At 46.9% G+C, this 12,339-nt stretch overlaps 1 protein-coding gene and 1 non-coding gene across 3 annotated transcripts; one reads left to right on the top strand and one right to left on the bottom strand.

Moving 5' to 3' along the window:
* Positions 1 to 1,159: 1,159 nt before the first annotated feature.
* LOC139036678 (U6 spliceosomal RNA) lies at positions 1,160 to 1,266 on the bottom strand. The gene has a single exon (XR_011489509.1). It is a non-coding gene; the product is annotated as a U6 spliceosomal RNA (small nuclear RNA).
* Positions 1,267 to 5,093: 3,827 nt separating this feature from the next.
* GSTK1 (glutathione S-transferase kappa 1) lies at positions 5,094 to 9,846 on the top strand. Of its 2 annotated transcripts, XM_020897554.2 has the most exons (8): positions 5,095 to 5,212; positions 5,706 to 5,787; positions 5,985 to 6,113; positions 6,438 to 6,538; positions 6,712 to 6,747; positions 8,714 to 8,830; positions 9,181 to 9,274; positions 9,561 to 9,846. In XM_020897554.2, exons 1-8 carry the CDS (start codon positions 5,141 to 5,143, stop codon positions 9,608 to 9,610), a joined length of 681 nt encoding a protein of 226 aa, XP_020753213.1. In that variant the 5' UTR covers positions 5,095 to 5,140; the 3' UTR covers positions 9,611 to 9,846. The 2 variants fall into 2 exon arrangements, with proteins under 2 accessions (XP_070318482.1, XP_020753213.1); XM_070462381.1 differs by lacking the exon at positions 5,985 to 6,113 and having other exon boundaries at positions 5,094 to 5,212.
* Positions 9,847 to 12,339: the final 2,493 nt, after the last annotated feature.

Raw genomic sequence — 12,339 nt, 5'->3', positions numbered from 1 at the left:
CCAACCCCGGACGCGGCCACCACAGGTGAGTGTCAAGTTCACAGCGGTCAGTAGCTAGAATGTTATTTTGTCCTAAGGAGCTGGTTCTGGATCCAAGAAAGGCACTCAACCACTGAAGGGTTTAGAAATTGTAGCTCCAGTTTCCACAGGTTCAACTGCCACCTCCACCACTTTATGAGCTTTACGACCTTATGCAAGTTTCTGAATCTCTCCGTGCCTCAGTTTCCCCATCAGTAAAACAGGGACCATGGTGATAACAGTACCTACCCGAACAGCCATTTTAGAGGACAGTTTGTCAGTTTCTCAAAGAACTGAACATAAACTGATTGTTAGACCCAATTATTTCACTGCCAGGTATGTACCCACGAGAAAGAAAAGCTCTCTCATACTAAAACATGTATGTAAATATTCCTGGCAGCATTGTTTGCAATGGCCAACAACTGCAAATATTCCAAATGCCCATGAAATGGTGAATGGATAAACATAATGTGGTGTATCCACACCATGGGGTGATTCAAACCCCTCAGGAGACATCTAGTGAGTGTATGACCTCAGAAAGTTCCCCAGTTTTCAGACAGTTCCCACTTTACTCGCAGCCTCCAGGAGAAACCACTGCTCTGTTCTCTACCTTCTCTGACAACTTCATATAAATGAAATCACATGATATGGAGTCCTTTGCATCTGTTTTCTCTCACTGGGCGTATCTTTTGTCATAACTGGAGTTGGAACATGCTACGGGCATCTAGTGGGTAAAGGTCAGGGATGTTACTAAACATCCGATAGTGTACAAGAAGCATGCCCCTAGCCCCCCTGCCGCCCACCCCTCAAACCCCCACATCCCCAACCCCCTCCCACACACACACAGTAAGAATCATCTGGTCTAGAATGTCATAGTGCTGAGGTTGAGAAATTCTGCACTACTGGGAAGTGTGAATCAATGAACCAATGAGTCATTCTCTAGAATTGAATTTAAGGATTGTCCTCTCAAATTCTGAGAAAAATCTGTGGAAGTATTTCCACACCCTTTCCCCTTGAACAATTTGAAATTGGTCTCTCAAGTAATGATTTTTCTTCCTCATTTTTTTTCATTTATTTTTATTAGTTGGAGGCTAACTGTTTTACAAAATTGTAGTGGTTTTTGCCATACATTGACATGAATAAAAATATGGAACGCTTCACGAATTTGCGTGTCATCCTTGTGCAGGGGCCATGCTAATCTTCTCTGTATCGTTCCAATTTTAGTATATGTGCTGCCGAAGCGAGCACTAGTAATGATATTTTTAAAGAAGTCCCCGGATGGGAGAAATATCACAACTATTATATCGGAGGCCCTGTGATGCTCTGCACAGATTCCCTTTCAGACATGACCGCCCCCAGCTCCTGGGGCATTGCCAGCAGACAGCCTCAAGGTCAAGGTCAAGCCCTCTTCTGAGGGCAGCTCACACCCTATGACAGCTTTATTGCAGGGTTGGGGGGGGGCGCGGGAGGTGGCAAGTGAAGAGCTACTCTGAAGGACCATCCTACCTTCAGAATTCCTTGGGGGTTGGCTGGGACTTTGTTCAGCATCACCATCCAGGGTCTTTCTCTCCTCCCCCTCTCATCCCTTCCTTTCCAAAGGGGACAATAATAAAGTCTATCCCCAGTGAAGTTCCTCCTTTCTAATCTCCACGAGTCAACTTTCCAACTGGGACACCTGGAAACAATGACTCTGGCTTCTAAAACTTATTTTGAAACACAAAGATTTTTAATGTATATTTAAAAAAATCTAATCCAACAGTGACAGAAAAATTCATGCATAACCTCTAGTGACAGAAAGTCATCACTGGTTATTCCAGGATTGAGGGAGGTGGTATTGCCAAGAGACAGGAGGCACTCTGGGGGTGACAGCTGTATTCACTCTCGATGGTGATGGTTTCACAGGTACATGCATATGTCAAAGCTCATCAAAGATTATACTTGAAATATGTGCAGTTTGGGGCTTCCCAGGTGGTGCTAGTGGTAAAGAACCCGCCTGCCAATGCAGGAGACATAAGAGATTTGGGTTCGATCCCTGGGTCGGGAAGATCCCCTGGAGGAGGGCATGGCAACCCACTGCAGTATTCTTGCCTGGAGAATCCCATGGACAGAGGAGCCTGGCGGGCTACAGCCCACAGGGTCTCAAAGAGTCGGACACGACTGAAGCAACTTAGCATGCACACACACATGTACAGTTTATCATATGCCAGTTATACCTCAATATAAAGCTGTTTTAGAAAGAGGGGGGAAGAAAGAAGTGGTCAAAGCCTGAGAGGGACTCTGAGAAATTAAGAAAAGTATGTATAATCTCTACTACAGATATTTTCAGTTTTTCCATTGGTTTTTGCCTTTACCCATGTCCAGTACGTATGTATCTTATGAAGGTATGTGTGGGTTAAGTTGCTTCAGGCGTGTCCAAATCTTTGCCACCTTATGTACTGTAGCCCACTAGGCTCCTCTGTCCATGGGATTCTCCAGGCAAGAGCACTGGAGTGGGTTGCCATTTCCTTCTCCAGGAATCTTACTTACAAAGGGATAATGACAGTATATATTAGCTGTTCTCAGCTACGATGCTGTCACACTGGTTTGTCCTGATGACCTGGAAGATGTTCCAACTAAATTTGTTATTAAATCATGTTGAAAATACCCAGTTTGCCAAGATTTACTTCTTTTAATATAGCACAGCATACCCAAGATTAGAACCACAATAATGTCACCTTGAGTCTCTTGCATTTGGATGTGGTTTCTTATGTGTGGAAGTTAGCACATAGAATTCCACATCACCCTTGCCAAATCCTTAGGAAAATGTCAGGCACTGAGAACCGGTGATGTAAATACTCTGTTTCATCTTGGCAAATACAACAGCCTTCATAATTGACATTTTCCTTAAATCAAAGTAAAATATACAAATGCTCATAAATCATATAAATAAATCTCCCCTGACAGTACAAGTTCCTAAAGGCAAATTCCTTCCTTTTTAAATTTTTCTTCCTGACTCCATCTCTCTGTCCCTCTTTCCTGACTGTCTTCCTTTGTGGGTAGATAATACACTCACATGGGTCAAAAATCAAAAAGTGTTAAACATTAGCTACAACAAAAACTCTACATTAGATACAACAAAAACTCTCCCCTTGACCTGTTCCCAGGCACCTAGCTTCCCTCCTGAAAAGCAACTGGTTTTATTGTTTTTTTTTTCTGTCAGTATCAATGACCATATATGTGTGTGGTATATTCACACACCTACAGACTATTAAAACCCTTCAAAAAAAGATAAATTATTTGCTCTGTTTTACACCTTGTTTTTCACTTTTTAATATATAGGATATCTTCCAATATTAACACACAAAGAGTTTCCAAATTCTTTTATAGTTGAAAATATTATAAATATTGCTTTATTGAATTAACCCTGTATGGATGAACATTTAGGTAGCTTTCCAATCTTTTGTTACTATAAACAATGCTGTAATAAATAACTTCACAGCTCATCACACTGCATCTAAGTAAACATGTTTATAGTATAAATTCTTAAAAAGAGAACTACTAGGTCAAAGGCTGTGTGCATGTTTAAAACAGAAAGGTACTGCTGAACTGACTTACACTCCCACCACTTACATAGGACAATGCTTCTCCACAGATCCCTGCCAACACCCTGAGTCATAAAGCTTTTTGACCACTGCCAACTTGATAGATGAAAAATAGCTTAGTGTAATTTTAACTTGGAATTTTCACGTAGACAAGCAGGTTTGTGTTTCAGAGCTGTCTATTTGTCCATTTCTGTGAAAGCTCTGTTCATGTGATTTGCCTGTTTTCCCATGAACTTACGTTCTTTTACTTTGTTGACTTTTTTCAACTCTTTCAACACTAGGATAACTAGTTTTTTTACTGCAAAACGAACCCAAATATTTTTCTCAGTCATTTTTTTGACTGGCTGGATTTTTTTTAAATTTTATGTAATTGTATTAAGTGTTATCTTTTTACCAGAAACGAGGATGAGACAGGCTGGGACCTGGAATAGTTTACTGAAGTGCTGCAATGCTTGCACCTAGACACACCTCTCCTGGACCAACAAAATACAAAGAAACTATATGGGACTAAACATAACTGCCTGTATGCACAGGGCAAATTCTGGACAAAAGATACAAAGAGACCAAAAAACCCCAACTGCCACTTCTAATGGGCCTGGACCAAAAGCTGGGGTTTGGAACCAAGATCCGGGTACAGAGCATGGCCCCTGCACACACCACCACCTAAAAGGTGCACAGACCACCTAAGCTACCCCTCCGCCCTGACCCCTGGATACATACCTACTTCACCCCATATTAAGAGAAAGCATCCTGTGTGTGTTGGAGGGGGGCACACTAGAGGAGTGAGCAACATAACCTATGATTTATTCTGGAACACCCCCTCACCGCACCCCGCCAGCAGGAGACCCAATAACACCTTCCCTGAATTTTTATCAGGCCTCTGACTCATTTCTGTTGCATAAGAAGGACCAGTGGTCAAGAACCCGCCTGCCACTGCAGGAGACCAAAGAGGCGGCTCCATCCCTGGGCTGGGAAGATCCCCTGGAGTAGGAAATGGCAACCTACTTCAGTATTCTTGCCTGGGAAATCCCACGGACAGAGAAGCCTGGTTGGCTACAGTCCATGGGGTCACAAAGAATCCGACACGACCCCACGCAGCAGCTCGAAGGAGGCCAAGAGCTCCGGTCAGTAACAAGCCTTCTCTGGTTCGGAGAAGTCAACAGGATCGCCAGAGGTGCACAGCTAAGTGCAGAGGCCAGATCTCAAACCTCGCCCCTTGGCCCCACGCTCCTCCCAGGGTAGGGCAGTGACGCCCCCCATCCCCCCGAGCAGAGCGGGTGAGCACACCTGCGAACTCCCCAGGGGAGCCCCTCACACGCTGCCCCTGCAGGTGACCTCGGAGAAGCCCCGCACACACCAACCGGCCAATGGACTCTGTCCCGGGGGCGGGTTCCCGCGGGAGGAGGCGCGGCCCGGGCGGGTCGGGGGCGGTCCTCCGGGGAGGCGGGGAGCGGGGGCGGGGCCGCCGCGCTCCGCAGGAAGGACGCTGGCGCCCCGGGCTTCCGGGGGCCGAACCTGCTTCGGGATCCCGCGTCTGCAGCATGGGGCCCGGGCCGCGAACGCTCGAGCTGTTCTACGATGTCCTGTCCCCCTACTCCTGGCTGGCCTTCGAGGTGACGCCTGGGAGCAGCTTCGCCCGGGGCTTGGGGAGACGGAGGCAGAGGGAGGGATCAGCAAAGACGCGGGGACCTCGGTCTCGTGAATTTCCTGGCAGTCCCCTACGCGGTTTAGGGCAAGAGGGTAGAGAGCCAGGACTGAAGGTCACATTGTTGATAAACGGGGTATGATCGCTGGCTCCAGGTCGATCTCTTAAGGCCGGGGTTTCCCACACTGGCTTGGAAGATGAGCAACTCCAAAGAATCCAGAATATAAGCCCTCCGATGTCAGTTTTGGGGAGTGGGGTGCAGAACAGATAAAAACTGTCCACAGGAGCAAAGATCCTGGAATCGATAACTAGGAAATTGGGAAAGTTTTGCCCTTTCAAGCCAAATTTAGGATGTCCTTCTAACCCTTTCTCCGCGCCCATAGCCTCTGGCTGGTCAGTGCCATGAAACACTCTTCTCTCCCTCAGCCTTCTTCACTCTCCCTCCCCGCCCCTCCCTGCAGGTGCTGTGCAGATATAAGAACATCTGGAATGTCAGCCTGCAGCTGCAGCCCACGTTAATTGCAGGGATCATGAGAGACAGCGGTAAGAAGGCAGTGGTGTTTTTGGCAGGGATTTGAGGGAAGACTAATTTCAAACATCCAGGGAAGCAGCCCCTCCACTGGGTCCCCTTATTGGCGGCAGCAGCCAATATGCCCACTGCCTGAAACCCAGGTAGGTGCATCCCCGGCCTGGGATCCTCAAGTGATCTCTCATCAGAAAGTCCAACTTTCCACTTGCAGGAAACCAGCCGCCAGCTATGCTTCCCCGCAAAGCCCTGTACCTGAGAAGTGACATTAGGCTCTTGAGCCAGCATCTCCAGGTTCCCCTCCACTTCCCCAAGGATTTCTTCTCTGTGATCCTTAAGAAAGGTGAAGAGAGTGGGATATGCATGCAGCATAAGATTTCAGCGGTGGATTTGGAGATTGCAGGGCCAGAAAGGAGGGGTTCCGGTGATTCCATTAAGTGAAGGAAGCTTTGGGAAAACTCTGCATCACAGCTGATCACGCAGAAGGGTGTATAGACAGAGGCAGACAGAGAGCAGTATGGATTAGTGATCAGAAACGCGAATGGGAGGCTGAGGGCGATGGAACACTGGCAGGTGGGGGGCTGGGGGGAGATGGGAAGGAGGGCAAACCTGGTCTTCATGGGAAACAAGCTAGAGGAGCCCCCCTCTGAGCGCCTCTGCCCCACAGGAAGTTTGACAGCCATGCGCTTCCTCACTGCGGTGAAGATGGAGCACCCGGAGATGCTGGAGAAAGTGTCCAGAGAACTGTGGATGCGCGTCTGGTCACAGGTGAGGGCTGGGTCTCGGGCACCCACTTTCGGGAGACCCTGGATGACTTGTGACCCTCCCCTAGGCCTTGAGTCCAGGTCCTGCCTCCTCCTTGTTCACTGACCTGGTTCACTGGCCTCCATCTCACCCCTCACCGTGCCACCCCCTCGTACTGACTGTCCTCTTCTTTTCAGGACGAAGACATCACGGAGCCCCCGAGCATCCTGGCCGTGAGTGTTCCCACTCCTCTCCTGGGGAATCTGAGGACGGCTGACCTCTGGGAGTAGAGAGGACATCATTTATTATTGGGTGGAAGTGGTCATAATTACCGGGGGAGAAAGGATGTTTGAGGCCAAATTACTAAATGGTTGGAACTAAGAAGACTCTTGAAAGAATGTATCAAGGTGAAAAAGGAAACATGATTTTGATGAAAGAAGTCAGTGGGAGAGAGGTGGTACAGTGGGGACCTGCAGATGGGGAGATTTGAAGTACTGGCAAGACTTGGCCCTAAAAACTGCAATACAAACCCCACATCCAAGAGATAAAAAGCAGGCTTTGAAAAGACAAAGAGAGATAACTGACTCAAGCCAGAAGTATTCAGGAAGTCCGAGCGAGAAAAGTGGAAATAGTTCCAAATGTCAAAATGTGTGCCAGCCATATTTAGATATAGAAAAGTTTTTCTTCAGGATTAAATCAGGAAATTCAACACCACATTTTTTCCCCTTAAGATTTTTCCCCCTTAAACCACAAGAGTTTCCCTTGTGGGTCAGCTGGTAAACAAACCGTCTCCAATGCAGAAGACCTGGGCTCGATCCCTGGGTTGGGAAGATCCCCTGGAGAAGGGAAAGGCTACGCACTCCAGTATTCTAGCCTAGAGAATTCCAGAGATTGTGTAGTCCATGGGGTCGCAAAGTGTCAGACAGGACTGAGTGACTTTCACTTTCACTTTAAGTTTACAGAAGATAGCTGAAGCATATTCAAATGCAATATATAAAATGACAAGTTACAAAAAACATTAAATGTGTAAAGCTTGCCCAGTATATCCTCCTGTGTTTTCATTCCTGCAAAGTCTATGCATTGGCTTGCTTTTTCACTTAATATTTAATGATCATTTCCCTTGTCATTTAAAACTATTGCAGAGAATAATTGTTAGGTTCCATATAGCATTCCATTCAGTGGGTGTACTTCTGTTTACCTAACCAGTTCTCTATTGTTGAGCACTTGGCCGGAATACACTTATGTAACCGGGTCAAAGACAAGAAGTCAGGCCTGACTTTGTATTTCCCACTCCAGGTCAAGGGGCTCAGGTTGCAATACCTGTCAACCCCAGCTGTGTATTAAAATCACTTGAGCACCTGGACATCACCACCCGGAAATTCCCATGTAATTTGTTCTTGAGGATGACATCCAAACTGAGATTTTCAAAATCTCCCCCAGGATATTCTAATATATGCAGCCAAAGTTGAGAATCACTGATCTCAACAAACCCCAAACTGAACCCTTTAACATTCGCTTGAAGCAAGACACTGGTGACTGCAGTCATGTGCCCTGTCCAGAGTCCTCAGGAAATTCTATGAGAATTAGAGTCCAGCCTTTAGATTCGGGAAATCTGAGAAGCAGGAAGGCACGAGCCCCCAGCTTAATGTCAGGGGACTTGGATTCCAGCTTTGGCTCTGCTGCTAACAAGCTCTTCAACACTGACCAAAATATGTACCATTTCTGGTCTGGAGGCTCCTTATCTGTTTTGTTTTGGCTGTTTAAATATTTATTTATTTGGCTACACCAGGTCTTAGTTGTGACTTGTGAACACTTAATTGCATCATATGGGTTCTGGTTCCCTGACCAGAGATTGAACCCAGGCCCCGTGCACTGGGAACACAGAGTCTCAACCACTGGACCACCAGGGAAGTCCTTCCTGATCTGTTAATGAAGTGGTTGGGGAGGTGACCTCTCAAGATGCCCTCTCATGTTGAATTTCTACAATTATGCCTATTTGCCACCCGTTCTTTCTACCAATCTCATGATTTTGAAAGCAAAAACACAGCCCCTTTTGGTAAAGATAGACCTCCACTGGTGGGTAGGTAAAAGCGCTGCCAGGATAATATGGGGACAGAAAATAAAATGACCAGAGTTTTCTCCTGAGATTCCCAGCTGCACTAAAGCAGACACACTTGTCTTCCCTACCACATCCCTCAGGCTGCAGAGAAGGCTGGCATGTCCATGGGACAAGCCCAGGAACTTCTAGAAAGGGTCTCAACACCACAAGTGAAGAACAAGCTCAAGGAGACCACTGACACAGCCTGCAAATATGGGGTGAGCAATTCTGTGTGTCCGTCCCCCCCCCCGGCTTGTGCTGAGACAGAGAATCCTGACCGCGTCCCTAAGCTCCTGAGCAAAAGTTACTCCCCAACTGTGAGTCCTCCTAGATCTCCAAGATCACCCTCATTGTTTCCTTCCTTTCCCTGGGCCCAAGGAAAGGAGGAAGAGAGGTAGATGGTGAGAGAGGAGAGAGAAATCTCTCCTTAGAAACCTGGAACCTCTCATCAAATACCTCTGGCTACTTTGTGTCTATGACCTCTGATCAGTATTGACTTGCAGCCTTCAGCGGTAGCCCTGTAACCACCTGCTCCATCACCCTCCTTCCTGCCCTGTAACTTCTCCAGGCTTTTGGGCTGCCCATCACTGTGACCCACCTGGATGATGAAACCCACATGCTCTTTGGCTCTGACAGGATGGAGTTGCTGGCGTACCTGTTGGGTAAGTTACAGGTTCATGCTGACCTGCCCTTGACCCCATCCCTGCATTATATCAGTTGCCCAGAAGGATGGATTCAAGAACTAAAAAAAAGAAAAAAATGTTCTAGTCACTTCCAATAATGGAACCTCACACAGAGATAGGTGTGCTTGAGGTGGAGTGGGGAGGGGCCACCTTCTTCAGCAGGAAGGAAGGAAGCCTTCTGTACCCAGCACCCAGGAGCTCTTCCTGGAGAGAACCCCTGGGGGCTTTTGGGGCCAGACTCTGACTCGTGATCTCTACCATCCAGGAGAAAAGTGGATGGGCCCTGTGCCTCCAGCTGTAAACGCCAGACTTTAAGGAAGCCCAGAGGAAGCAAGACGCTTGGTATAAAAAAGCAGATCATCTGCTTACCCCTCCTCCACTGTGGGGCCCTGGGACTCTGGTTTCCTATCTGACAGAGGTTCTTGTCCGTTCCTGGGATGTGCTGGGGGGCGGGAAGATCAATACACCGTCTGCCGTTAGTCTCACAAGTGCCTCTGAGAGCCTCCGACTCTGACTCCACAGAATAAACCTAATGCCGTTAGGCATCATTATTTCTGGGTCTGTGTCCTCCTGGTGTCCCTGTGTTCTTGTTCCTATAGCCGCATCCTGGCCACTCGGTGTTTGAGAAGAATAGTTCCTGTGTGCCCCCAGCCCTCTGCCCCACTCTGGGGGGCTTACGTGGAGGGAGCAGGAGATAGTCCCTCTCTCTGTTCTACAGAAGCTCCTTAAGTCTGTCAGGGCAAGAAAGCTAAGCCAGATGGATTCTGCAGCTAACCGGTGGGACACTGTCTTCTGACCAGCCATGGTGCCTGAGGCAGGGGTTGGGGCTGGAAGCCCAGGAGAAGTGGAGGCTGGCAAGAACCCCAGCATGGCTGAGCTTGCATCCAGATGTTTAAATGGGGTCCGGCTACTCTGACCAGCAGGGCCTGTGAGAGGCCCTCTCACAGGCCATGTTGGGAGACTGGCCAGAGCTGCTGGGGCCTGAAGAAGTTGCTCATCCCCTTGGGGTTCCTTCCCCTCACGCACAAAACAGATACCAAGGAAAGGCCAGGCTGCTCTCCCTGGCCCACTATGAACCCTGTTCCTTCCCCGACAAACCTCTAGCTTTCTCACTCCCCCCAGTTATTGAAGCCCCTGCTTTTTCTGTGCATGCAGTGTGATCATCAGATGCCTTGTGTTTCAATAGGGTCTGAACTTCTATGAGAAGACTCTCTTCAGATGCTGAAACCACACTTGGATGCCTGTGTGGCGACTTCGATGGTTCAGAGGGCTTTCAGGGTTTAGATGCCTCTTCCCTTTGCTGTTTTCTCATCTCATATTTCTGGCTTTCTCATCTATCCCATGTCCCCCCCCTTTTCTCCCATCACTTTCAGTCTTCCTCCTCTCCCCCTTTTTTCCATTATCCAGTACACTCTGGACTTCAGCTCATCCTGACCATGCATACCTGTAATGTAATTTCACAAGTATATCCCTAAATAAGCCCTCTGTTTCTCCAAAGGAGATCTGTGACAATGTGCAACTAACGCAAAATAAAAATATGAGAACCATAAGGGCAAAGTAAAACAAAAATAGAGGGACTTCCCTGGAAGTCCAGTGGTTAAGACTCTGCACTTCCAATGCAGGGGACACAGATTCAATCCCTGGTTGGAGAACTAAAATGCAACATGCCAAATGGCATGGCCAAAGAGTAAAAGTTTAAAAAAAAATTTTTTTAATGGAATTTTCCATATATTGCAGTTAAATATATTCAACTATATTGAAGTTCTCATACATGTTGAGGGTGAATAGAGACAAAGCTTTGTGAATAAAGATGCTTGTCTCACCACTGCCTGTTGTATCAAATAAATGTCCAACAGGAGGATTTTTGAATAAATTATGGTACATCCAGGATGTAGTGTTTCATAGCCATCAAAAATTATATTTGTGAAGAATTTTGGCAACTTCCAGGAACTTTGGGAATTCTTAGGATATAATATTGATTGAAAAAATGATGAAACTGCATAGTATGGTCTCAATTATGTCTTGCATAAAGATATATTAAAGAGGACATTAATCTGGAATAAATCTGGACTGTTAATCTGGTATAAAATATATCAAAATGTTTCCATTTTATTTCTATATGTTTTTAGCAGATTTATTTATTTTTGCCTGAGCCGGGCCTTCGTTGCTACAATAGGGGGCCGCTCTTGGCAGGGATGTGCAGGCTTCTCACCGCCACGGCTTCTCTTATTGCAGAGCATGGGCTCCAGATGCGTGGGATTCAGTAGCTGAGGCTCACAGGCTCTACAGCTCTGGCTAGCAGTTGTGGCACACCGGCTTAGTTGCTCCACAGCATTTGTGATCTTCCCCGACCAGGGATTAAACTCTTGTCCCCTGCATTGGCATGTGGATTCCTAACCACTAAACCACCAAGGATGGTGACTGCAGCCATGAAATTAAAAGATGCTTACTCCTTGGAAGACAAGTTATGACCAACCTAGACACTATATTAAAAAGCAGACACATTACTTTGCCAGCAAAGGTCCATCTAGTCAAGTCTATGGTTTTTCCAGCAGTCATGTATGGATGTGAGAATTGGACTATGAAGAAAGCTAAGTGCTGAAAAGTCGATGCTTTTGAATTGTGATGTTGGAGAAGACTCTTGAGAATCCCTTGGACTGCAAGGAGATCCAACCAGTCCATCCTAAGGGAAATCAGTCCTGAATATTCATTGGAAGGACAGATGCTGAAGCTGAAAATAATAGTTTGGCCACCTCATGCAAAGAGTTGACTCATTGGAAAAGACCCTGATGCTGGGAGGGATTGGGGGCAGGAGGAGAAGTGGACAACAGAGGATGAGATGGCGGAATGGCATCACCGACTCGATGGACATGAGTTTGAGTCAACTCGGGGAGTTGGTAATAGACAGGGAGGCCTAGCTTGCTACAGTCCATGGGGTCAGAAAGAGTCAGACACGACTGAGCGACTGAACTGAACGGAACTGAAACCACCAGGGAAGCCCCCTTATTTGTATAGTTTTTTAAAAATTGTTTATTCTGGTAAAA

This window comes from Odocoileus virginianus, chromosome 1 (assembly GCF_023699985.2).
Source record: "Odocoileus virginianus isolate 20LAN1187 ecotype Illinois chromosome 1, Ovbor_1.2, whole genome shotgun sequence".
NCBI classification, from domain to species: Eukaryota; Metazoa; Chordata; class Mammalia; order Artiodactyla; family Cervidae; genus Odocoileus; species Odocoileus virginianus.
Note: the sequence above shows the minus strand (reverse complement) of the source record. Positions and strands in the feature narration are given on the sequence as shown.

What these genes read in the sequence shown, in the direction of transcription:
- GSTK1 (XM_020897554.2), top strand. Translation starts at nt 5,141, where the DNA reads ATGGGGCCCGGGCCGCGAACGCTCGAGCTGTTCTACGATGTCCTGTCC. An exon ending in CTCTGTGATCCTTAAGAAAG is followed by an intron (nt 6,114 to 6,437) that starts GTGAAGAGAGTG and finishes TCTGCCCCACAG; the next exon opens with GAAGTTTGACAGCCATGCGC. An exon ending in ACACAGCCTGCAAATATGGG is followed by an intron (nt 8,831 to 9,180) that starts GTGAGCAATTCT and finishes TAACTTCTCCAG; the next exon opens with GCTTTTGGGCTGCCCATCAC.